The 26,265-nt window shown below is 49.5% G+C and overlaps 1 protein-coding gene across 1 annotated transcript in view; it reads left to right on the top strand.

Moving 5' to 3' along the window:
- The first annotated feature begins 14,983 nt into the window (after positions 1 to 14,983).
- Positions 14,984 to 26,265, top strand: part of ttll12 (tubulin tyrosine ligase-like family, member 12) — a 28,775-nt gene continuing 17,493 nt past the window's right edge. The window contains exons 1-5 of the mRNA XM_072453364.1: positions 14,984 to 15,215; positions 20,335 to 20,480; positions 20,634 to 20,832; positions 21,629 to 21,788; positions 21,975 to 22,108. Coding sequence (XP_072309465.1) covers positions 15,018 to 15,215; positions 20,335 to 20,480; positions 20,634 to 20,832; positions 21,629 to 21,788; positions 21,975 to 22,108 — 837 coding nt within the window. The 5' untranslated portion in view covers positions 14,984 to 15,017. The remainder of the gene's footprint in view (positions 15,216 to 20,334; positions 20,481 to 20,633; positions 20,833 to 21,628; positions 21,789 to 21,974; positions 22,109 to 26,265) is intronic.

Here is a 26,265-nt window from a genome sequence, read left to right as displayed (position 1 = left end):
CCTGCTTTAGACCTGCTTTAGACCTGGTTTAGTCCTGCTTTAGACCTGCTTTAGACCTGGTTTAGTCCTGCTTTAGACCTGCTTTAGTCCTGCTTTAGTCCTGCTTTAGACCTGCTTTAGTCCTGCTTTAGTCCTGCTTTAGTCCTGCTTTAGTCCTGCTTTAGTCCTGCTTTAGACCTGGTTTAGTCCTGCTTTAGACCTGCTTTAGTCCTGCTTTAGTCCTGCTTTAGTCCTGCTTTAGACCTGCATTAGACCTGCTTTAGTCCTGCTTTAGACCTGCTTTAGACCTGCTGTAGACCTGCTTTAGTCCTGGTTTAGTCCTGGTTTAGTCCTGCTTTAGACCTGCTTTAGTCCTGCTTTAGACCTGCTTTAGTTCTGCTTTAGACCTGCTTTAGTCCTGCTTTAGACCTGCTTTAGTCCTGCTTTAGTCCTGCTTTAGTCCTGCTTTAGACCTGCATTAGACCTGCTTTAGTCCTGCTTTAGTCCTGCTTTAGTCCTGCTTTAGACCTGCTTTAGTCCTGCTTTAGTCCTGCTTTAGTCCTGCTTTAGTCCTGCTTTAGACCTGCTTTAGTCCTGCATTAGACCTGGTTTAGTCCTGCTTTAGACCTGCTTTAGTCCTGTTTTAGACCTGCTTTAGTCCTGCTTTAGTCCTGCTTTAGACCTGCATTAGTCCTGCTTTAGACCTGGTTTAGTCCTGCTTTAGTCCTGCTTTAGTCCTGCTTTAGTCCTGCTTTAGACCTGCTTTAGTCCTGGTTTAGTCCTGGTTTAGTCCTGCTTTAGACCTGCTTTAGTCCTGCTTTAGACCTGCTTTAGTTCTGCTTTAGACCTGCTTTAGTCCTGCTTTAGACCTGCTTTAGTCCTGCTTTAGTCCTGCTTTAGTCCTGCTTTAGACCTGCATTAGACCTGCTTTAGTCCTGCTTTAGACCTGCTTTAGACCTGCTTTAGACCTGCTTTAGTCCTGCTTTTGACCTGCTTTAGACCTGCTTTAGACCTGCTTTAGTCCTGCTTTAGACCTGCTTTAGACCTGCTTTAGTCCTGCTTTAGACCTGCTTTAGTCCTGCTTTAGACCTGCTTTAGTCCTGCTTTAGTCCTGGTTTAGTCCTGCTTAAGTCCTGCTTTAGTCCTGCTTTAGACCTGCTTTAGACCTGCTTTAGACCTGCTTTAGTCCTGCTTTAGTCCTGGTTTAGTCCTGCTTTAGACCTGCTTTAGTCCTGCTTTAGTCCTGCTTTAGTCCTGCTTTAGACCTGCTTTAGTCCTGCTTTAGACCTGCTTTAGTCCTGCTTTAGACCTGCTTTAGTCCTGCTTTAGTCCTGCTTTAGACCTGCTTTAGACCTGGTTTAGTCCTGCTTTAGACCTGCTTTAGACCTGGTTTAGTCCTGCTTTAGACCTGCTTTAGTCCTGGTTTAGTCCTGCTTTAGACCTGCTTTAGTCCTGCTTTAGACCTGCTTTAGACCTGCTTTAGACCTGCTTTAGTCCTGCTTTTGACCTGCTTTAGACCTGCTTTAGACCTGCTTTAGTCCTGCTTTAGACCTGCTTTAGACCTGCTTTAGTCCTGCTTTAGACCTGCTTTAGTCCTGCTTTAGTCCTGCTTTAGACCTGCTTTAGTCCTGCATTAAAACTGGTTTAGTCCTGCTTTAGACCTGCTTTAGTCCTGTTTTAGACCTGCTTTAGTCCTGCTTTAGTCCTGCTTTAGACCTGCATTAGTCCTGCTTTAGACCTGGTTTAGTCCTGCTTTAGTCCTGCTTTAGTCCTGCTTTAGTCCTGCTTTAGACCTGCTTTAGTCCTGGTTTAGTCCTGGTTTAGTCCTGCTTTAGACCTGCTTTAGTCCTGCTTTAGTCCTGCTTTAGTCCTGCTTTAGTCCTGCTTTAGACCTGCATTAGACCTGCTTTAGTCCTGCTTTAGTCCTGCTTTAGTCCTGCTTTAGACCTGGTTTAGTCCTGCTTTAGACCTGCTTTAGTCCTGCTTTAGTCCTGCTTTAGTCCTGCTTTAGACCTGCATTAGACCTGCTTTAGTCCTGCTTTAGACCTGCTTTAGACCTGCTTTAGACCTGCTTTAGTCCTGCTTTTGACCTGCTTTAGACCTGCTTTAGACCTGCTTTAGTCCTGCTTTAGACCTGCTTTAGACCTGCTTTAGTCCTGCTTTAGACCTGCTTTAGTCCTGCTTTAGTCCTGCTTTAGACCTGGTTTAGTCCTGCTTTAGACCTGCTTTAGTCCTGTTTTAGACCTGCTTTAGTCCTGCTTTAGTCCTGCTTTAGACCTGCATTAGTCCTGCTTTAGACCTGCTTTAGTCCTGCATTAGACCTGGTTTAGTCCTGCTTTAGACCTGCTTTAGTCCTGTTTTAGACCTGCTTTAGTCCTGCTTTAGTCCTGCTTTAGACCTGCATTAGTCCTGCTTTAGACCTGGTTTAGTCCTGCTTTAGTCCTGCTTTAGTCCTGCTTTAGTCCTGCTTTAGACCTGCTTTAGTCCTGGTTTAGTCCTGGTTTAGTCCTGCTTTAGACCTGCTTTAGTCCTGCTTTAGACCTGCTTTAGTTCTGCTTTAGACCTGCTTTAGTCCTGCTTTAGACCTGCTTTAGTCCTGCTTTAGTCCTGCTTTAGTCCTGCTTTAGTCCTGGTTTAGTCCTGCTTTAGACCTGCTTTAGTCCTGCTTTAGACCTGCTTTAGTTCTGCTTTAGACCTGCTTTAGTCCTGCTTTAGACCTGCTTTAGTCCTGCTTTAGTCCTGCTTTAGTCCTGCTTTAGTCCTGCTTTAGACCTGGTTTAGTCCTGCTTTAGACCTGCTTTAGTCCTGCTTTAGTCCTGCTTTAGTCCTGCTTTAGACCTGCATTAGTCCTGCTTTAGACCTGCTTTAGACCTGCTTTAGTCCTGCTTTAGACCTGCTTTAGACCTGCTTTAGACCTGCTTTAGTCCTGCTTTAGACCTGCTTTAGACCTGCTTTAGTCCTGCTTTAGACCTGCTTTAGACCTGCTTTAGTCCTGCTTTAGACCTGCTTTAGTCCTGCTTTAGACCTGCTTTAGTCCTGCATTAGTCCTGCTTTAGACCTGCTTTAGACCTGCTTTAGTCCTGCTTTAGTCCTGCTTTAGACCTGCTTTAGTCCTGCATTAGACCTGGTTTAGTCCTGCTTTAGACCTGCTTTAGTCCTGTTTTAGACCTGCTTTAGTCCTGCTTTAGTCCTGCTTTAGACCTGCATTAGTCCTGCTTTAGACCTGGTTTAGTCCTGCTTTAGTCCTGCTTTAGTCCTGCTTTAGTCCTGCTTTAGACCTGCTTTAGTCCTGGTTTAGTCCTGGTTTAGTCCTGCTTTAGACCTGCTTTAGTCCTGCTTTAGACCTGCTTTAGTCCTGCTTTAGTCCTGCTTTAGTCCTGCTTTAGACCTGCTTTAGTCCTGCTTTAGTCCTGCTTTAGTCCTGCTTTAGACCTGCTTTAGTCCTGCTTTAGACCTGGTTTAGTCCTGCTTTAGTCCTGCTTTAGTCCTGCTTTAGACCTGGTTTAGTCCTGCTTTAGACCTGCTTTAGTCCTGCTTTAGTCCTGCTTTAGACCTGCTTTAGACCTGCTTTAGTCCTGCTTTAGACCTGCTTTAGTCCTGCTTTAGACCTGCTTTAGACCTGCTTTAGTCCTGCTTTTGACCTGCTTTAGACCTGCTTTAGTCCTGCTTTAGTCCTGCTTTAGTCCTGCTTTAGTCCCGCATTAGTCCCGCTTTAGTCCTGCTTTAGTCCTGCATTAGACCTGGTTTAGTCCTGCTTTAGACCTGCTTTAGTCCTGTTTTAGACCTGCTTTAGTCCTGCTTTAGTCCTGCTTTAGACCTGCATTAGTCCTGCTTTAGACCTGGTTTAGTCCTGCTTTAGTCCTGCTTTAGTCCTGCTTTAGTCCTGCTTTAGACCTGCTTTAGTCCTGGTTTAGTCCTGGTTTAGTCCTGCTTTAGACCTGCTTTAGTCCTGCTTTAGACCTGCTTTAGTCCTGCTTTAGACCTGCTTTAGACCTGCTTTAGACCTGCTTTAGTCCTGCTTTAGACCTGCTTTAGTCCTGCTTTAGTCCTGCTTTAGTCCTGCTTTAGTCCTGCTTTAGACCTGCTTTAGTCCTGCTTTAGTCCTGCTTTAGTCCTGCTTTAGACCTGCTTTAGTCCTGCTTTAGACCTGGTTTAGTCCTGCTTTAGTCCTGCTTTAGTCCTGCTTTAGTCCTGCTTTAGTCCTGCTTTAGTCCTGCTTTAGACCTGCATTAGACCTGCTTTAGTCCTGCTTTAGACCTGCTTTAGTCCTGCTTTAGTCCTGCTTTAGTCCTGCTTTAGTCCTGCTTTAGTCCTGCTTTAGACCTGCTTTAGTCCTGCTTTAGACCTGCTTTAGTCCTGCTTTAGACCTGCTTTAGTCCTGCTTTAGTCCTGCTTTAGACCTGCTTTAGACCTGCTTTAGTCCCGCTTTAGTCCCGCTTTAGTCCCGCTTTAGTCCTGCTTTAGACCTGGTTTAGTCCTGCTTTAGACCTGCTTTAGTCCTGCTTTAGTCCTGCTTTAGTCCTGCTTTAGACCTGCATTAGACCTGCTTTAGTCCTGCTTTAGTCCTGCTTTAGTCCTGCTTTAGTCCTGCTTTAGACCTGGTTTAGTCCTGCTTTAGACCTGCTTTAGTCCTGCATTAGACCTGCTTTAGTCCTGCTTTAGTCCTGCTTTAGACCTGCTTTAGACCTGCATTAGTCCTGCTTTAGACCTGCTTTAGACCTGCTTTAGTCCTGCTTTAGACCTGCTTTAGTCCTGCTTTAGACCTGCTTTAGTCCTGCTTTAGTCCTGCTTTAGACCTGCTTTAGACCTGCTTTAGTCCTGCTTTAGACCTGCATTAGTCCTGCTTTAGACCTGCTTTAGACCTGCTTTAGTCCTGCTTTAGACCTGCTTTAGTCCTGCTTTAGACCTGCTTTAGTCCTGCTTTAGTCCTGCTTTAGACCTGCTTTAGACCTGCTTTAGTCCTGCTTTAGACCTGCTTTAGTCCTGCTTTAGACCTGGTGTAGTCCTGCTTTAGTCCTGCTTTAGTCCTGCTTTAGTCCTGCTTTAGACCTGCTTTAGACCTGCTTTAGTCCTGGTTTAGTCCTGCTTTAGTCCTGCTTTAGACCTGCTTTAGTCCTGCTTTAGTCCTGCTTTAGTCCTGCTTTAGACCTGCTTTAGACCTGCTTTAGACCTGCTTTAGTCCTGCTTTAGTCCCGGTTTAGTCCTGCTTTAGACCTGCTTTAGACCTGCTTTAGTCCTGCTTTAGTCCTGGTTTAGTCCTGCTTTAGTCCTGCTTTAGACCTGCTTTAGACCTGCTTTAGTCCTGCTTTAGTCCTGCTTTAGTCCTGCTTTAGTCCTGCTTTAGTCCTGCTTTAGACCTGCTTTAGTCCTGCTTTAGACCTGCTTTAGTCCTGCTTTAGACCTGCTTTAGTCCTGCTTTAGTCCTGCTTTAGACCTGCATTAGAACAAATCACAGCTGTCTCTAGTGTCCCCTCTGTCTCTAGTGTCCCCTCTGTCTCTAGTGTCCCCTCTGTCCTTGATGACTCTGTGTGAGCTGATTTACCTGTGTCTTCACATCTGGATCATCTGCTCATAATGATGCACATGTGTCTTTTGACTCGTGAGTCAGGTCTGGCCAAGAAAGTCTCATTTACACAATAGTGACACACCAGTGTCTATTGAACGTGCCCGCGGTCCGCGCTGCGCCTCGGGCCGGGGTCCGCGCTGCGCCTCGGGCCGGGGTCCGCGCTGCGCCTCGGGCCGGGGTCCGCGCTGCGCCTCGGGCCGGGGTCCGCGCTGCGCCTCGGGCCGGGGTCCGCGCTGCGCCTCGGGCCGGGGTCCGCGCTGCGCCTCGGGCCGGGGTCCGCGCTGCGCCTCGGGCCGCGCTGCACCTAATGTGGGCATTACAGGCGAAAGGTAAAGTGAACGACCAGCCACAGAGTTTGACTCCGACATTTGCTACAATTTTATTTTATTTTTTTATTATTTTTTTTTCAAATTATTTTTTAATATAACTTGGACAAGCTTGGCGGGCCGGATTGAAAGACCGGAAAGGCCGGATGTGGCCCGCGGGCCATAGTTTGGGGACCACTGCTGTAGAGGAACTGCAGGGAACCAGCAGGAGGTCCAGCAGGAGGTCCAGCAGGAGGTCCAGCAGGAGCAGGAAGTCCAGCAGGAGGTTCAGCAGGAGGTCCAGCAGGAGGTCCAGCAGGAGGTCCAGCAGGAGGTCCAGCAGGAGCAGGAAGTCCAGCAGGAGGTTCAGCAGGAGGTCCAGCAGGAGGTCCAGCAGGAGGTCCAGCAGGAGGTCTAGCAGGAGGTCCAGCAGGAGCAGGAGGTCCAGCAGGAGGTCCAGCAGGAGGTCCAGCAGGAGGTCCAGCAGGAGGTCCAGCAGGAGCAGGAGGTCCAGCAGGAGGTCCAGCAGGAGGTCCAGCAGGAGGTCCAGCAGGAGCAGGAGGTCCAGCAGGAGGTCCAGCAGGAGGTCCAGCAGGAGCAGGAAGTCCAGCAGGAGGTTCAGCAGGAGGTCCAGCAGGAGGTCCAGCAGGAGGTCCAGCAGGAGGTCCAGCAGGAGGTCCAGCAGGAGCAGGAGGTCCAGCAGGAGGTCCAGCAGGAGGTCCAGCAGGAGGTCCAGCAGGAGCAGGAAGTCCAGCAGGAGGTTCAGCAGGAGGTCCAGCAGGAGGTCCAGCAGGAGCAGGAGGTCCAGCAGGAGGTCCAGCAGGAGGTCCAGCAGGAGGTCCAGCAGGAGGTCCAGCAGGAGGTCCAGCAGGAGGTCCAGCAGGAGGTCCAGCAGGAGCAGGAGGTCCAGCAGGAGGTCCAGCAGGAGGTCCAGCAGGAGGTCCAGCAGGAGCAGGAAGTCCAGCAGGAGGTTCAGCAGGAGGTCCAGCAGGAGGTCCAGCAGGAGCAGGAGGTCCAGCAGGAGGTCCAGCAGGAGCAGGAGGTCCAGCAGGAGGTCCAGCAGGAGGTCCAGCAGGAGCAGGAGGTCCAGCAGGAGGTCCAGCAGGAGCAGGAGGTCCAGCAGGAGGTCCAGCAGGAGGTCCAGCAGGAGGTCCAGCAGGAGGTCCAGCAGGAGCAGGAGGTCCAGCAGGAGCAGGAGGTCCAGCAGGAGGTCCAGCAGGAGCAGGAGGTCCAGCAGGAGCAGGAGGTCCAGCAGGAGGTCCAGCAGGAGGTCCAGCAGGAGGTCCAGCAGGAGGTCCAGCAGGAGCAGGAGGTCCAGCAGGAGCAGGAGGTCCAGCAGGAGGTCCAGCAGGAGCAGGAGGTCCAGCAGGAGCAGGAGGTCCAGCAGGAGGTCCAGCAGGAGGTCCAGCAGGAGGAGGTGAAGGACTTGAGATGGTAATTCACTTCCATCTCCTCCACAACCTCTGATCCAGAAGCTTCACTCACGTCACTTCGATCTATTCGTTTCACCAGGTCTCGCAGGTATATTCTCATGGTTCCATCTCCCTCAGTCTTCATCAGCTCCTCACAGAGTCTCTTCACTTTGTTCACGTGTTCTTCCATGAACAAAGAACACAAGTTTGAGCCAGAAACAGAAGAAAAGAAGCTGTTTCTGGCTCAAACTTGTGTTCTTTGTTCATCAGGAGAAGATGGAGTATAGAGCGTCCTCCTTCATTTACACTGGAAGAGTCAAAGTATTATGGGCTTTACCAGGCCATTATTGAGTTCTTAAAGCTCTGGGAAGAGAATCGAGACAAGCTGCTCCAGGCTCAAAGTGAGATAGAGGAAACATTACAACAAAGTCAAGAACTTCAGAAGAAGACTAAGACTGGTCTCATTGTGTCCGTAGTTACTGCAGGTGTTGGAGCAGCTTTAACTATAATCTCTCTCCCACTGACGGGAGGAGCAAGTCTGGCTGTGGGAGCACATTATAATCTGGGGGTAATAATGGACTCAGACTTGAACTTTAACAGCCACGTCAAATCAATAACATCAGCAGCTTTTTACCATCTAAAAAACATTGCCAAAATCAAAAATATAGTGTCAAAACCAGATTTAGAGAGACTTATCCATGCGTTTGTCTCCAGTAGATTAGACTACTGTAACGGCCTGCTCACTGGTCTCTCCAAACGAGTTGTAAAACAGCTGCAGTACATCCAGAACGCTGCTGCTCGGGTCCTGACTAGAACCAGGAAGTATGATCACATTAGTCCTGTTCTCAGGTCTCTGCACTGGCTCCCTGTGGCTCAGAGAATAGACTTTAAAGCAGCTCTGCTTGTGTACAAGTCTCTCCATGGCCTAGCACCAAAGTACATCTTGGATATGTTAGTGCCATATGAACCATCTCGGACTCTGAGGACCTCAGGGACCGGCCTCTTGCTGGTGCCCAGAGTCAGGACAAAACATGGGGAATCTGCGTTTCAGTTTTATGCAGCTAAAATCTGGAACAGTCTTCCTGAAGATGTGAGACAGGCTTCTACTCTGACAATGTTCAAATCTAAGCTAAAAACAGTTTTGTTTAGCTGCGCATATGACTGAAAGGATTTTTTCTTTGCACTCTTCTCTTTTGTTTGTGATTTTATTAGTTTAGAAAATCAGTTGGATTGATAATTTTTAATTTAGTTAATTTTATTGTATTTCTGTTTCTGTAATTTCTTTGTGATTTGAATGCATTTTTCCTGCTGTGAAGCACTTTGAATTGCATTGTGTATGAAATGTGCTCTACAAATAAACTTGCCTTGCCTTGCCTTGCCTTATCCATGCGTTTGTCTCCAGTAGATTAGACTACTGTAACGGCCTGCTCACTGGCCTCTCCAAACGAGCTGTAAAACAGCTGCAGTACATCCAGAACGCGTCTGCTCGGGTCCTGACTAGAACCAGGAAGTATGATCACATTAGTCCTGTTCTCAGGTCTCTGCACTGCCCCCTGTGGATCAGAGAATAGACTTTAAAGCAGCTCTGCTTGTGTACAAGTCTCTCCATGGCCTAGCACCAAAGTACATCTTGGATATGTTAGTGCCATATGAACCATCTCGGACTCTGAGGACCTCAGGGACCGGCCTCTTGCTGGTGCCCAGAGTCAGGACAAAACATGGGGAATCTGCGTTTCAGTTTTATGCAGCTAAAACCTGGAACATTCTTCCTGAAGATGTGAGACAGGCTTCTACTCTGACAATGTTCAAATCTAAGCTAAAAACAGTTTTGTTTAGCTGCGCATATGACTGAAAGGATTTTTTCTTTGCACTCTTCTCTTTTGTGTGTGATTTTATTAGTTTAGAAAATCAGTTGGATTGATAATTTTTAATTTAGTTAATTTTATTGTATTTCTGTTTCTGTCATTTCTTTGTGATTTGAATGCATTTTTCCTGCTGTGAAGCACTTTGAATTGCCTTGTGTATGAAATGTGCTCTACAAATAAACTTGCCTTGTCTTCTGTGCACGAGTAAATCAAGATCCAGCTTTTGAGAAAGACAAACTCTGTTCTGCTTCATCTGTTCTTGGTCATTGTTTGTAGAGATCTCTTAACAGTGGCAACCGTCCTGACGCCCAAAATCAAGAGGAATGTCTCAAACTGTCTGCAGAGCATCCTTCATTTCAGTCTAAAACTTTTGATTGACAGGACAGTCTCAGAACCCGTGATAGTGGTTTGCCTCCTGGTGGCGCTGTTTCTCCAACTGTTGAATTTTCCTGTGAAGAATGACCTTTGACCTGGAGTTATGAAGAAACATGACACATTTCACCAGAAAAACATGTGACTTTGAGCTCCTCCCACTCTTCATCCGTCAAAACAAGATGATCTTCTCTTTCCCATTTAATTGTAATATATTTAGTAGTATTTGATACACATTGATGTAATTAAGACGTATTTTTCCTCTTGAAAGTTCTGCTTTAATAAACATGTCAGAGGTTACAAAGGTCATGACCTATAAAACCTATAAAAGTCCAGGTCATGTGATTCTCTTTTACATCTGGTGATAAACCTTAAGACCTTTTGTCCTCCAGACCTTGAGTCTCAGCTCAGTTCTATTGGTACAAAACCTTTGGTCATAAAGTCCCCTAATATAATAGATCCATGGTCCCCTAATGTCCCCTAATATAATAGATCCATGGTCCCCTAATGTCCCCTAATATAATAGATCCATGGTCCCCTAATGTCCCCTAATATAATAGATCCATGGTCCCCTAATGTCCCCTAATATAATAGATCCATGGTCCCCTAATGTCCCCTAATGTAATAGACCCATGGTCCCCTAATGTCCCCTAATATAATAGATCCATGGTCCCCTAATGTCCCCTAATATAATAGATCCATGGTCCCCTAATGTCCCCTAATATAATAGATCCATGGTCCCCTAATGTCCCCTAATGTAATAGACCCATGGTCCCCTAATGTCCCCTAATATAATAGATCCATGGTCCCCTAATGTCCCCTAATATAATAGATCCATGGTCCCCTAATGTCCCCTAATGTAATAGATCCATGGTCCCCTAATGTCCCCTAATATAATAGATCCATGGTCCCCTAATGTCCCCTAATATAATAGATCCATGGTCCCCTAATGTCCCCTAATATAATAGATCCATGGTCCCCTAATGTCCCCTAATATAATAGATCCATGGTCCCCTAATGTCCCCTAATATAATAGATCCATGGTCCCCTAATGTCCCCTAATATAATAGATCCATGGTCCCCTAATGTCCCCTAATGTAATAGACCCATGGTCCCCTAATGTCCCCTAATATAATAGATCCATGGTCCCCTAATGTCCCCTAATATAATAGATCCATGGTCCCCTAATGTCCCCTAATATAATAGATCCATGGTCCCCTAATGTCCCCTAATGTAATAGACCCATGGTCCCCTAATGTCCCCTAATATAATAGATCCATGGTCCCCTAATGTCCCCTAATATAATAGATCCATGGTCCCCTAATGTCCCCTAATGTAATAGATCCATGGTCCCCTAATGTCCCCTAATATAATAGATCCATGGTCCCCTAATGTCCCCTAATATAATAGATCCATGGTCCCCTAATGTCCCCTAATATAATAGATCCATGGTCCCCTAATGTCCCCTAATATAATAGATCCATGGTCCCCTAATGTCCCCTAATATAATAGATCCATGGTCCCCTAATGTCCCCTAATATAATAGATCCATGGTCCCCTAATGTCCCCTAATATAATAGATCCATGGTCCCCTAATGTCCCCTAATATAATAGATCCATGGTCCCCTAATGTCCCTAATATAATAGATCCATGGTCCCCTAATGTCCCCTAATATAATAGATCCATGGTCCCCTAATGTCCCTAATATAATAGATCCATGGTCCCCTAATGTCCCCTAATGTAATAGATCCATGGTCCCCTAATGTCCCCTAATATAATAGATCCATGGTCCCCTAATGTCCCCTAATATAATAGATCCATGGTCCCCTAATGTCCCCTAATATAATAGATCCATGGTCCCCTAATGTCCCCTAATATAATAGATCCATGGTCCCCTAATGTCCCCTAATATAATAGATCCATGGTCCCCTAATGTCCCCTAATATAATAGATCCATGGTCCCCTAATGTCCCCTAATATAATAGATCCATGGTCCCCTAATGTCCCCTAATATAATAGATCCATGGTCCCCTAATGTCCCCTAATATAATAGATCCATGGTCCCCTAATGTCCCCTAATATAATAGATCCGTGGTCCCCTAATGTCCCCTAATATAATAGATCCGTGGTCCCCTAATGTCCCTAATATAATAGATCCGTGGTCCCCTAATGTCCCCTAATGTAATAGATCCGTGGTCCCCTAATGTCCCCTAATGTAATAGACCCGTGGTCCCCTAATGTCCCCTAATGTAATAGATCCGTGGTCCCCTAATGTCCCCTAATGTAATAGATCCGTGGTCCCCTAATGTCCCCTAATGTAATAGACCCGTGGTCCCCTAATGTCCCCTAATGTAATAGATCCATGGTCCCCTAATGTCCCCTAATGTAATAGATCCATGGTCCCCTAATGTCCCCTAATATAATAGATCCATGGTCCCCTAATGTCCCCTAATATAATAGATCCATGGTCCCCTAATGTCCCCTAATATAATAGATCCATGGTCCCCTAATGTCCCCTAATATAATAGATCCATGGTCCCCTAATGTCCCCTAATGTAATAGATCCATGGTCCCCTAATGTCCCCTAATGTAATAGATCCATGGTCCCCTAATGTCCCCTAATGTAATAGATCCATGGTCCCCTAATGTCCCCTAATGTAATAGATCCATGGTCCCCTAATGTCCCCTAATGTAATAGATCCATGGTCCCCTAATGTCCCCTAATGTAATAGATCCATGGTCCCCTAATGTCCCCTAATGTAATAGATCCATGGTCCCCTAATGTCCCCTAATGTAATAGATCCATGGTCCCCTAATGTCCCCTAATGTAATAGATCCATGGTCCCCTAATGTCCCCTAATGTAATAGATCCATGGTCCCCTAATGTCCCCTAATGTAATAGATCCATGGTCCCCTAATGTCCCCTAATGTAATAGATCCATGGTCCCCTAATGTCCCCTAATATAATAGATCCATGGTCCCCTAATGTCCCCTAATATAATGGATCCATGGTCCCCTAATGTCCCTAATATAATAGATCCATGGTCCCCTAATGTCCCCTAATGTAATAGATCCATGGTCCCCTAATGTCCCCTAATGTAATAGACCCATGGTCCCCTAATGTCCCCCAATGTAATAGACCCATGGTCCCCTAATGTCCCCTAATGTAATAGATCCATGGTCCCCTAATGTCCCCTAATGTAATAGATCCATGGTCCCCTAATGTCCCCTAATGTAATAGATCCATGGTCCCCTAATGTCCCCTAATGTAATAGATCCATGGTCCCCTAATGTCCCCTAATATAATAGATCCATGGTCCCCTAATGTCCCCTAATATAATAGATCCATGGTCCCCTAATGTCCCCTAATGTAATAGATCCATGGTCCCCTAATGTCCCCTAATGTAATAGATCCATGGTCCCCTAATGTCCCCTAATGTAATAGATCCATGGTCCCCTAATGTCCCCTAATGTAATAGATCCATGGTCCCCTAATGTCCCCTAATATAATAGATCCATGGTCCCCTAATGTCCCCTAATATAATAGATCCATGGTCCCCTAATGTCCCCTAATATAATAGATCCATGGTCCCCTAATGTCCCCTAATATAATAGATCCATGGTCCCCTAATGTCCCCTAATATAATAGATCCATGGTCCCCTAATGTCCCCTAATGTAATAGATCCATGGTCCCCTAATGTCCCCTAATGTAATAGACCCATGGTCCCCTAATGTCCCCTAATGTAATAGACCCATGGTCCCCTAATGTCCCCTAATGTAATAGATCCATGGTCCCCTAATGTCCCCTAATGTAATAGATCCATGGTCCCCTAATGTCCCCTAATGTAATAGATCCATGGTCCCCTAATGTCCCCTAATATAATAGATCCATGGTCCCCTAATGTCCCCTAATGTAATAGATCCATGGTCCCCTAATGTCCCCTAATGTAATAGACCCATGGTCCCCTAATGTCCCCTAATGTAATAGACCCATGGTCCCCTAATGTCCCCTAATGTAATAGATCCATGGTCCCCTAATGTCCCCTAATGTAATAGATCCATGGTCCCCTAATGTCCCCTAATGTAATAGATCCATGGTCCCCTAATGTCCCCTAATGTAATAGATCCATGGTCCCCTAATGTCCCCTAATGTAATAGACCCATGGTCCCCTAATGTCCCCTAATATAATAGATCCATGGTCCCCTAATGTCCCCTAATATAATAGATCCATGGTCCCCTAATGTCCCCTAATATAATAGATCCATGGTCCCCTAATGTCCCCTAATATAATAGATCCATGGTCCCCTAATGTCCCCTAATATAATAGATCCATGGTCCCCTAATGTCCCCTAATATAATAGATCCATGGTCCCCTAATGTCCCCTAATATAATAGATCCATGGTCCCCTAATGTCCCCTAATATAATAGATCCATGGTCCCCTAATGTCCCCTAATATAATAGATCCATGGTCCCCTAATGTCCCCTAATATAATAGATCCATGGTCCCCTAATGTCCCCTAATATAATAGATCCATGGTCCCCTAATGTCCCCTAATATAATAGATCCATGGTCCCCTAATGTCCCCTAATATAATAGATCCATGGTCCCCTAATGTCCCCTAATATAATAGATCCATGGTCCCCTAATGTCCCTAATGTAATAGATCCATGGTCCCCTAATGTCCCCTAATGTAATAGATCCATGGTCCCCTAATGTCCCCTAATATAATAGATCCATGGTCCCCTAATGTCCCCTAATATAATAGATCCATGGTCCCCTAATGTCCCCTAATATAATAGATCCATGGTCCCCTAATGTCCCCTAATATAATAGATCCATGGTCCCCTAATGTCCCCTAATATAATAGATCCATGGTCCCCTAATGTCCCCTAATATAATAGATCCATGGTCCCCTAATGTCCCCTAATATAATAGATCCATGGTCCCCTAATGTCCCCTAATATAATAGATCCATGGTCCCCTAATGTCCCCTAATATAATAGATCCATGGTCCCCTAATGTCCCCTAATATAATAGATCCATGGTCCCCTAATGTCCCCTAATATAATAGATCCATGGTCCCCTAATGTCCCCTAATATAATAGATCCATGGTCCCCTAATGTCCCCTAATATAATAGATCCATGGTCCCCTAATGTCCCCTAATATAATAGATCCATGGTCCCCTAATGTCCCCTAATATAATAGATCCATGGTCCCCTAATGTCCCCTAATATAATAGATCCATGGTCCCCTAATGTCCCCTAATATAATAGATCCATGGTCCCCTAATGTCCCCTAATATAATAGATCCATGGTCCCCTAATGTCCCCTAATATAATAGATCCATGGTCCCCTAATGTCCCCTAATATAATAGATCCATGGTCCCCTAATGTCCCCTAATATAATAGATCCATGGTCCCCTGTCCCTTTAAGAACCTCCCATAATGCACTTCTCCTCCAAAAACGGCACTTCCGGGTTGGTTCCACGTGAGTTTGACAGACGTGAGACATGTCAACAACAAACCCTGCGGACATGAACGGGGACGGGGACCGGGACCGAGACCGGGACCGGGAGCAGGACCAGGACCAGGACCGGGAGCAGGACGACGCCTTCCCCGGGTTCGAGGCTCTTCACTCGGCTGCGCTGCGGGCGGCGGGGCTGCCTCAGCTCCACTGGAGGAGTCTGCACCGGAAGATCAGGGACGAGGTGTGACGTCACAACATGAACGTCTTTCTAACAAATAATGAGTGTGTTGTCATGGAAACCGAACCAGCATTTACCCTGTGACTAAACACAAACCTGTACAATATTTAGATTTCAGAGGTTTGAAGTTTACAGCGTCACAACTTTTACTACAGCTGTACTTTTACTACAACTGTACTTTTACTACAGTTGTACTTTTACTACAGTTGTACTTTTACTACAACTGTACTTTTACTACAGCTGTACTTTTACTACAACTGTACTTTTACTACAACTGTACTTTTACTACAGTTGTACTTTTACTACAACTGTACTTTTACTACAGTTGTACTTTTACCACAGTTGTACTTTTACTACAGTTGTACTTTTACTACAGTTGTACTTTTACTACAGCTGTACTTTTACTACAACTGTACTTTTACTACAGTTGTACTTTTACTACAACTGTACTTTTACTACAGTTGTACTTTTACTACAGTTGTACTTTTACTACAATTGTACTTTTACTACAGTTGTACTTTTACTACAGCTGTACTTTTACTACAACTGTACTTTTACTACAGTTGTACTTTTACTACAGTTGTACTTTTACTACAACTGTACTTTTACTACAGCTGTACTTTTACTACAACTGTACTTTTACTACAACTGTACTTTTACTACAGTTGTACTTTTACTACAACTGTACTTTTACTACAGTTGTACTTTTACCACAGTTGTACTTTTACTACAGTTGTACTTTTACTACAGCTGTACTTTTACTACAACTGTACTTTTACTACAACTGTACTTTTACTACAGTTGTACTTTTACTACAGTTGTACTTTTACTACAATTGTACTTTTACTACAGTTGTACTTTTACTACAACTGTACTTTTACTACAGCTGTACTTTTACTACAACTGTACTTTTACTACAACTGTACTTTTACTACAGTTGTACTTTTACTACAACTGTACTTTTACTACAGTTGTACTTTTACCACAGTTGTACTTTTACTACAGTTGTACTTTTACTACAGCTGTACTTTTACTACAACTGTACTTTTACTACAACTGTACTTTTACTACAGTTGTACTTTTACTACAGTTGTACTTTTACTACAATTGTACTTTTACTACAGTTGTACTTTTACTACAGCTGTACTTTTACTACAGCTGTACTTTTACTACAACTGTACTTTTACTACAACTGTACTTTTACTACAGTTGTACTTTTACTACAGTTGTACTTTTACTACAGCTGTACTTTTACTACAACTGTACTTTTACTACAGCTGTACTTTTACTACAACTGTACTTTTACTACAACTGTACTTTTACTACAGTTGTACTTTTACTACAGTTGTACTTTTACTACAGCTGTACTTTTACTACAGCTGTACTTTTACTACAGCTGTACTTTTACTACAGCTGTACTTTTACTACAACTGTACTTTTACTACAGTTTAAACATCGACTCCTCAAAGAGTTAATGTTCTAAAATACATCAAAATATATAAAAGGACATTAAAGACCCAGATGCTTCACTGAAGGGAGGAGGAGAACCACAGGAGGAGAACCACAGGAGGAGAACCACAGGATGAGGAGGAACCCTAGGAGGAGAACCACAGGATGAGGAGGAACCCCAGGAGAAGCAGGAGTAGGAGAACCCCAGGAGGAGCAGGAGGAAGAGAACCGCAGGAGGAGGAGAACCCCAGGAGGAGATGGATGAGAAGAACCCCAGGAGGAGCAGGAGGAGGAGAACCCCCAGGAGGAGCAGGAGGAAGAGAACCGCAGGAGGAGGAGAACCCCAGGAGGAGATGGATGAGAAGAACCCCAGGAGGAGCAGGAGGAGGAGAACCCCAGGAGGAGCAGGAGGAGGAGAACCCCCAGGAGGAGCAGGAGGAGGAGAACCCCAGGAGGAGCAGGAGGAGGAGAACCCCAGGAGGAGCAGGAGGAGGAGAACCCCCAGGAGGAGGAGAACCCCAGGAGGAGCAGGAGGAGGAGAACCCCCAGGAGGAGCAGGAGGAGGAGAACCCGAGGAGGAGCAGGAGGAGGAGAACCCCAGGAGGAGCAGGAGGAGGAGAACCCCCAGGAGGAGCAGGAGGAGGAGAACCCCCAGGAGGAGCAGGAGGAGGAGAACCCCAGGAGGAGCTGGATGAGAAGAACCCCAGGAGGACCAGGAGGAGGAGAACCCCCAGGAGGAGCAGGAGGAAGAGAACCGCAGGAGGAGGAGAACCCCAGGAGGAGATGGATGAGAAGAACCCCAGGAGGAGCAGGAGGAGGAGAACCCCAGGAGGAGCAGGAGGAGGAGAACCCCCAGGAGGAGCAGGAGGAGGAGAACCCCAGGAGGAGCAGGAGGAGGAGAACCCCAGGAGGAGCAGGAGGAGGAGAACCCCCAGGAGGAGCAGGAGGAGGAGAACCCCAGGAGGAGCAGGAGGAGGAGAACCCCCAGGAGGAGCAGGAGGAGGAGAACCCCAGGAGGAGCAGGAGGAGGAGAACCCCCAGGAGGAGCAGGAGGAGGAGAACCCCCAGGAGGAGCAGGAGGAGGAGAACCCCAGGAGGAGCTGGATGAGAAGAACCCCAGGAGGAGCAGGAGGAGGAGAACCCCCAGGAGGAGCAGGAGGAAGAGAACCGCAGGAGGAGGAGAACCCCAGGAGGAGATGGATGAGAAGAACCCCAGGAGGAGGAGAACCTCAGGAGGAGCAGGAGGAGGAGAACCCCAGGAGGAGCAGGAGGAGGAGAACCCCCAGGAGGAGCAGGAGGAGGAGAACCCCCAGGAGGAGCAGGAGGAGGAGAACCCCCAGGAGGAGCAGGAGGAGGAGAACCCCCAGGAGGAGCAGGAGGAGGAGAACCCGAGGAGGAGCAGGAGGAGGAGAACCCGAGGAGGAGCAGGAGGAGGCGAACCCCCAAGAGGAGCAGGAGGAGGAGAACCCCCAGGAGGAGCAGGAGGAGGAGAACCCCCAGGAGGAGCAGGAGGAGGAGAACCCCAGGAGGAGCAGGAGGAGGAGAACCCCAGGAGGAGATGGATGAGAAGAACCCCAGGAGGAGATGGATGAGAAGAACCCCAGGAGGAGCAGGAGGAGGAGAACCTCAGGAGGAGCAGGAGGAGGAGAACCCCAGGAGGAGCAGGAGGAGGAGAACCCCAGGAGGAGCAGGAGGAGGAGAACCCCAGGAGGAGCAGGAGGAGGAGAACCCCAGGAGGAGCAGGAGGAGGAGAACCCCCAGGAGGAGCAGGAGGAGGAGAACCCCAGGAGGAGCAGGAGGAGGAGAACCCCCAGGAGGAGCAGGAGGAGGAGAACCCGAGGAGGAGCAGGATGAGGAGAACCCGAGGAGGAGCAGGATGAGGAGAACCCCAGGAGGAGCAGGAGGAGGAGAACCCCCAGGAGGAGCAGGAGGAGGAGAACCCCCAGGAGGAGCAGGAGGAGGAGAACCCGAGGAGGAGCAGGAGGAGGCGAACCCCCAGGAGGAGCAGGAGGAGGCGAACCCCCAGGAGGAGCAGGAGGAGGAGAACCCCCAGGAGGAGCAGGAGGAGGAGAACCCCCAGGAGGAGCAGGAGGAGGAGAACCCCAGGAGGAGCAGGAGGAGGAGAACCCCCAGGAGGAGCAGGAGGAGGAGAACCCCAGGAGGAGCTGGATGAGAAGAACCCCAGGAGGAGCAGGAGGAGGAGAACCCCCAGGAGGAGCAGGAGGAAGAGAACCGCAGGAGGAGGAGAACCCCAGGAGGAGATGGATGAGAAGAACCCCAGGAGGAGCAGGAGGAGGAGAACCCCAGGAGGAGCAGGAGGAGGAGAACCCCCAGGAGGAGCAGGAGGAGGAGAACCCCAGGAGGAGCAGGAGGAGGAGAACCCCAGGAGGAGCAGGAGGAGGAGAACCCCCAGGAGGAGCAGGAGGAGGAGAACCCCAGGAGGAGCAGGAGGAGGAGAACCCCCAGGAGGAGCAGGAGGAGGAGAACCCCCAGGAGGAGCAGGAGGAGGAGAACCCCCAGGAGGAGCAGGAGGAGGAGAACCCCCAGGAGGAGCAGGAGGAGGAGAACCCCAGGAGGAGCTGGATGAGAAGAACCCCAGGAGGAGCAGGAGGAGGAGAACCCCCAGGAGGAGCAGGAGGAAGAGAACCGCAGGAGGAGGAGAACCCCAGGAGGAGATGGATGAGAAGAACCCCAGGAGGAGCAGGAGGAGGAGAACCTCAGGAGGAGCAGGAGGAGGAGAACCCCAGGAGGAGCAGGAGGAGGAGAACCCCCAGGAGGAGCAGGAGGAGGAGAACCCCCAGGAGGAGCAGGAGGAGGAGAACCCCAGGAGGAGCAGGAGGAGGAGAACCCCAGGAGGAGCAGGAGGAGGAGAACCCCCAGGAGGAGCAGGAGGAGGAGAACCCCCAGGAGGAGCAGGAGGAGGAGAACCCGAGGAGGAGCAGGAGGAGGAGAACCCGAGGAGGAGCAGGAGAAGGCGAACCCCCAAGAGGAGCAGGAGGAGGAGAACCCCCAGGAGGAGCAGGAGGAGGAGAACCCCCAGGAGGAGCAGGAGGAGGAGAACCCCCAGGAGGAGCAGGAGGAGGAGAACCCCAGGAGGAGCAGGAGGAGGAGAACCCCAGGAGGAGATGGATGAGAAGAACCCCAGGAGGAGCAGGAGGAGGAGAACCTCAGGAGGAGCAGGAGGAGGAGAACCCCAGGAGGAGCAGGAGGAGGAGAACCCCCAGGAGGAGCAGGAGGAGGAGAACCCCAGGAGGAGCAGGAGGAGGAGAACCCCAGGAGGAGCAGGAGGAGGAGAACCCCCAGGAGGAGCAGGAGGAGGAGAACCCCAGGAGGAGCAGGAGGAGGAGAACCCCCAGGAGGAGCAGGAGGAGGAGAACCCGAGGAGGAGCAGGAGGAGGAGAACCCCAGGAGGAGCAGGAGGAGGAGAACCCCCAGGAGGAGCAGGAGGAGGAGAACCCCCAGGAGGAGCAGGAGGAGGAGAACCCGAGGAGGAGCAGGAGGAGGCGAACCCCCAGGAGGAGCAGGAGGAGGAGAACCCCCAGGAGGAGCAGGAGGAGGAGAACCCCAGGAGGAGCAGGAGGAGGAGAACCCCCAGGAGGAGCAGGAGATCCCCTGGAGGAAGAGCAGGAGGCTGTGATGTTCTCTTGACCTGGTTCAGACTTTCTCGCTGCAGGTTTTCGACGCTGGTGAAGTGTTCGGGATCGAGCAGATTCAGGAGGAGCAGGAGGAGGAGCAGGAGGAGGACTCGACCGCTCGCATCATCGGGTCAAAGGTCGTGGTGACGCGGGAGAGCGGGCTGCAGACGGCCGACGCCTCCAGGTGAGGGCGCCGCCCACACCTTTGTTTATTCACTCACTTTCCCTTTTGTGGTTCATTTTATGAGGTCTAAACCCGGTCCAAACCCGGTCTAAACCCGGTCTAAACCAGGTTTAAACCCGGTCTAAACCAGGTCTAAACCCCGTCTGTCCTCAGTGTATTCCTGGTGGACCACGCCTGGACCACTCGTGTCCCCGGGGCCCGGCAGCAGCTGCAGGACGTGCCCGGGTTGATGCCCAGGATGGCGGCTCTCATGGGGCTGGACTTTCACGGAGAAGTCCCAGATCCAGAGACCGTGGACCAGGTCCTGGACGAGATGTGGAAGTACAACCAGACCTACCGACTGTCCCGGGGGGTAAGACCCAGACCTACCGACTGTCCCGGGGGGTAAGACCCAGACCTACCGACTGTCCCGGGGGGTAAGACCCAGACCTACCGACTGTCCCGGGGGGTAAGACCCAGACCTACCGACTGTCCTGGGGGGTAAGACCCAGACCTACCGACTGTCCCGGGGGGTAAGACCCAGACCTACCGACTGTCCCGGGGGGTAAGACCCAGACCTACCAACTGTCCTGGGGGGTAAGACCCAGACCTACCGACTGTCCCGGGGGGTAAGACCCAGACCTACCAACTGTCCCGGGGGGTAAGACCCAGACCTACCTACTGTCCCGGGGGGTAAGACCCAGACCTACCTACTGTCCCGGGGGTAAGACCCAGACCTACCGACTGTCCCGGGGGGTAAGACCCAGACCTACCAACTGTCCTGGGGGGTAAGAACCAGACCTACCGACTGTCCCGGGGGGTAAGACCCAGACCTACCGACTGTCCCGGGGGGTAAGAACCAGACCTACCGACTGTCCCGGGGGGTTAGACCCAGACCTACCGACTGTCCCGGGGGGTAAGACCCAGACCTACCGACTGTCCTGGGGGGTAAGAACCAGACCTACCGACTGTCCTGGGGGGTAAGAACCAGACCTACCGACTGTCCCGGGGGGTTAGACCCAGACCTACCGACTGTCCTGGGGGGTAAGAACCAGACCTACCGACTGTCCCGGGGGGTTAGACCCAGACCTACCGACTGTCCTGGGGGGTAAGAACCAGACCTACCGACTGTCCCGGGGGGTCCTCTGACACAGTTCTTTGTCTCTCAGACGGCGGAGGAGAAGGTTCCTGTGTGGTACATCATGGATGAGTTTGGTTCTCAGGTCCAGCACTCGGACAGTCCCTCATGTGGACTGGCCCCGTTCTTCTGCGTCACGGAGCAGCTCGCCTTCTCTGTGCTGTGGCCCCTGAGGGACCTGGAGCCCGGAGGTGTGTGTGTGTGTGTGTGTGCGTCTAGTGTGTGTGTCTAGTCTGTTTGTGTGTGTGTCTAGTCTGTTTGTGTGTGTCTAGTGTGTGTCTAGTGTGTGTCTAGTGTGTGTCTAGTGTGTGTCTAGTGTGTGTGTCGGGTGTAGACATTTGGAGTGGTCTCATTGTGTGTGTTTTGTGCTCGTCCAGACGAGGTGACGAGGGACTTTGCGTACGGAGAGACGAACCCGCTGGTGAGGAAGTGCAGACTGTTGCCGTGGAAACCCGCCGACCTGGACGATGTCTGCGGCAAAACGACGGAGCCTCCGGACGAATACTATCAGGTCAGTGTCATGAACGCCAGGGCAAATCTACAGAAGAAGAAGAAGTTCAGCCTCAGCGTCTCGTCTTAATTCTACCGTATTTTGACTCTGACAATTTCACACTTAAAGCCGGTTTTACCCTTTAATTCTGACTTTATTTTGTGTTTTTATATCTGTCGTACATATGATACTTTTACACCGATCGAGCAGGTATTTGTGGAGAAGGGACGCTCATACAGGAAGTGACATCACACCAGGTACACTCATACAGGAAGTGACGTCACACCAGGTACACTCATACAGAAAGTGACATCACACCAGGTACACTCATACAGGAAGTGACATCACACCAGGGACACTCATACAGGAAGTGACATCACACCAGGGACGCTCATACAGGAAGTGACGTCACACCAGGTACACTCATACAGGAAGTGACATCACACCAATTGTCAGATTTAAGATAAGATAAGATTTTCCTTTATTGTCCCACATGGGGAAATTTCATTGGTGCAACGCAGGTAGATCCAGAGGTAGATACAGAAGAACAGATCACTTATAGGAAGTCTGAAAAATACTTTCAGTAGAAGATCTCCTATAAATAAATAAAAACTCCCATAGATAAATAAATAAATAAATACCATGTCATGTGATCACGACAGTAATTGCACATGAATATGTGTCACGACGGCACATGGATTGCACATGGATTTCACAGTAATTGCACATTAAAACTTTGTGTTCAGGCTTTTAGATAGGATTTGAAATCACCTCATCCAAATAATTTTGTCCGAAGGTTTAAAAAATGTATGGACAGCACTGCACCGCCGCCGTGCTCCACTGAGCTTTCGCTCGCGCCACCTGCGCCTCTCGGCCGCACCCCCTCCGGCCTCTCGGCCGCGCCTCTCGGCCGCGCCTCTCGGCCGCGCCTCTCGGCCGCGCCTCTAGGCCGCGCCTCTAGGCCGCGCCTCTCGGTCTCGGCCGGTTTTGATTAAATTCTGTCAAAGTAAACAACAGTAAGCTGTCATCAAACGCTTCCCGGCCTGATTTAATGATAATATTCCCTTTTTTCTAAGATTTATTAATAAAAATGACCCTGTCCTTGCACTCGAAAATGCCCGTCCACATTTTAAAACCCCCCGTCCAGAAAACAGGAAGACGGCCCTCGTCTAAAAGCCTGATTGTGACATTAGAAGAGTTTGTCCAGGTGTTTGCTGGGTAATTTCCTCGTGTGATGTCATCAATTACAAACAGGAAGTGACATTATAAACCTAAAGCATGTGCGTCCTGGGGCTCACATGTCACTGAATATTGTCTCTATTAAAAAGGTAATAATGAAATGATCTGACAATAGTGTTTTGATGGAAGACGATGAGGTCATATATTCCATACGTCAGGACAAGATGGACGCCACATGTGCTTAAAGACTGTGGTGGGAAAATACTGTAAACGCTGACAGAGAAATAGAACCAAGTTGTCTTGTTCAAATGTGTTTTTTTATTTTAGCCGTGCACAAGCCAAAAGGCCTTCTCTCCCTGACACAGTCTTCTTTCCCTGACACAGTCTTCTCTCCCTGACACAGTCTTCACTCCCTGACACAGTCTTCACTCCCTGACACAGTCTTCACTCCCTGACACAGTCTTCACTCCCTGACACAGTCTTCACTCCCTGACACAGTCTTCACTCCCTGACACAGTCTTCTCTCCCTGACAGTCTTCACTCCCTGACACAGTCTTCTCTCCCTGACACAGTCTTCTCTCCCTGACACAGTCTTCTCTCCCTGACACAGTCTTCTCTCCCTGACACAGTCTTCTCTCCCTGACAGTCTTCACTCCCTGACACAGTCTTCTCTCCCTGACACAGTCTTCTCTCCCTGACAGTCTTCACTCCCTGACACAGTCTTCTCTCCCTGACACAGTCTTCTCTCCCTGACACAGTCTTCTCTCCCTGACACAGTCTTCTCTCCCTGACAGTCTTCACTCCCTGACACAGTCTTCACTCCCTGACACAGTCTTCACTCCCTGACAGTCTTCTCTCCCTGACACAGTCTTCTCTCCCTGACACAGTCTTCACTCCCTGACACAGTCTTCTCTCCCTGACACAGTCTTCACTCCCTGACACAGTCTTCTCTCCCTGACACAGTCTTCTCTCCCTGACACAGTCTTCTCTCCCTGACACAGTCTTCTCTCCCTGACAGTCTTCACTCCCTGACACAGTCTTCTCTCCCTGACACAGTCTTCTCTCCCTGACACAGTCTTCTCTCCCTGACACAGTCTTCTCTCCCTGACACAGTCTTCTCTCCCTGACAGTCTTCACTCCCTGACACAGTCTTCTCTCCCTGACACAGTCTTCACTCCCTGACACAGTCTTCTCTCCCTGACACAGTCTTCTCTCCCTGACACAATCTTCTCTCCCTGACACAGTCTTCTCTCCCTGACACAGTCTTCACTCCCTGACACAGTCTTCTCTCCCTGACACAGTCTTCTCTCCCTGACACAGTCTTCTCTCCCTGACACAGTCTTCTCTCCTTGACACAGTCTTCACTCCCTGACACAGTCTTCTCTCCCTGACAGTCTTCACTCCCTGACACAGTCTTCTCTCCCTGACACAGTCTTCTCTCCCTGACACAGTCTTCTCTCCCTGACACAGTCTTCTCTCCCTGACACAGTCTTCACTCCCTGACACAGTCTTCACTCCCTGACACAGTCTTCTCTCCCTGACACAGTCTTCACTCCCTGACACAGTCTTCTCTCCCTGACACAGTCTTCTCTCCCTGACACAGTCTTCTCTCCCTGACACAGTCTTCACTCCCTGACACAGTCTTCTCTCCCTGACAGTCTTCACTCCCTGACACAGTCTTCACTCCCTGACACAGTCTTCTCTCCCTGACACAGTCTTCTCTCCCTGACAGTCTTCACTCCCTGACACAGTCTTCACTCCCTGACACAGTCTTCTCTCCCTGACACAGTCTTCTCTCCCTGACACAGTCTTCTCTCCCTGACAGTCTTCACTCCCTGACACAGTCTTCTCTCCCTGACACAGTCTTCTCTCCCTGACACAGTCTTCTCTCCCTGACAGTCTTCACTCCCTGACACAGTCTTCTCTCCCTGACACAGTCTTCTCTCCCTGACAGTCTTCACTCCCTGACACAGTCTTCTCTCCCTGACACAGTCTTCTCTCCCTGACACAGTCTTCTCTCCCTGACACAGTCTTCACTCCCTGACACAGTCTTCACTCCCTGACACAGTCTTCTCTCCCTGACACAGTCTTCACTCCCTGACACAGTCTTCTCTCCCTGACACAGTCTTCTCTCCCTGACACAGTCTTCTCTCCCTGACACAGTCTTCACTCCCTGACACAGTCTTCTCTCCCTGACAGTCTTCACTCCCTGACACAGTCTTCACTCCCTGACACAGTCTTCTCTCCCTGACACAGTCTTCTCTCCCTGACAGTCTTCACTCCCTGACACAGTCTTCACTCCCTGACACAGTCTTCTCTCCCTGACACAGTCTTCTCTCCCTCCCTGGTCTGAATGACTCTCATACAAAGCTCATAAAGACACATTGGTCAGAACCTGATGTAATGACCTTTAGAGGCCTGTGATTGGTCCTTGAGTTGTGTCCCTCCTCACTCTCCTCATCCTCCTCCACACCCTCCACACCCCCCACACCCTCCTCACCCTCCACACCCCCCACACCCTCCACACCCTCCACACCCTCCTCACCCTCCACACCCTCCTCACCCTCCACACCCTCCACACCCTCCACACCCTCCACACCCTCCACACCCTCCTCACTCTCCTCACCCTCCTCCTCCTCACCCTCCTCACCCTCCACACCCTCCTCACCCTCCACACCCTCCACACCCCCCACACCCTCCACACCCTCCACACCCTCCTCACCCTCCACACCCTCCTCACCCTCCACACCCTCCACACCCCCCACACCCTCCACACCCTCCACACCCTCCTCACTCTCCTCACCCTCCTCCTCCTCACCCTCCTCACCCTCCACACCCTCCTCACCCTCCACACCCTCCACACCCTCCTCACTCTCCTCACCCTCCTCCTCCTCACCCTCCTCACCCTCCTCACTCTCCTCACCCTCCTCCTCCTCACCCTCCTCACCCTCCTCACTCTCCTCACCCTCCTCCTCCTCACTCTCCTCACCCTCCTCCTC

Source organism: Eucyclogobius newberryi, unplaced genomic scaffold (genome assembly GCF_026437365.1).
Source record: "Eucyclogobius newberryi isolate DKJ021-1_F unplaced genomic scaffold, fEucNew1.0.hap1 SCAF_2, whole genome shotgun sequence".
Lineage (NCBI taxonomy): Eukaryota > Metazoa > Chordata > Actinopteri > Gobiiformes > Gobiidae > Eucyclogobius > Eucyclogobius newberryi.
This window is presented reverse-complemented; position numbering and strand designations above follow the sequence as displayed.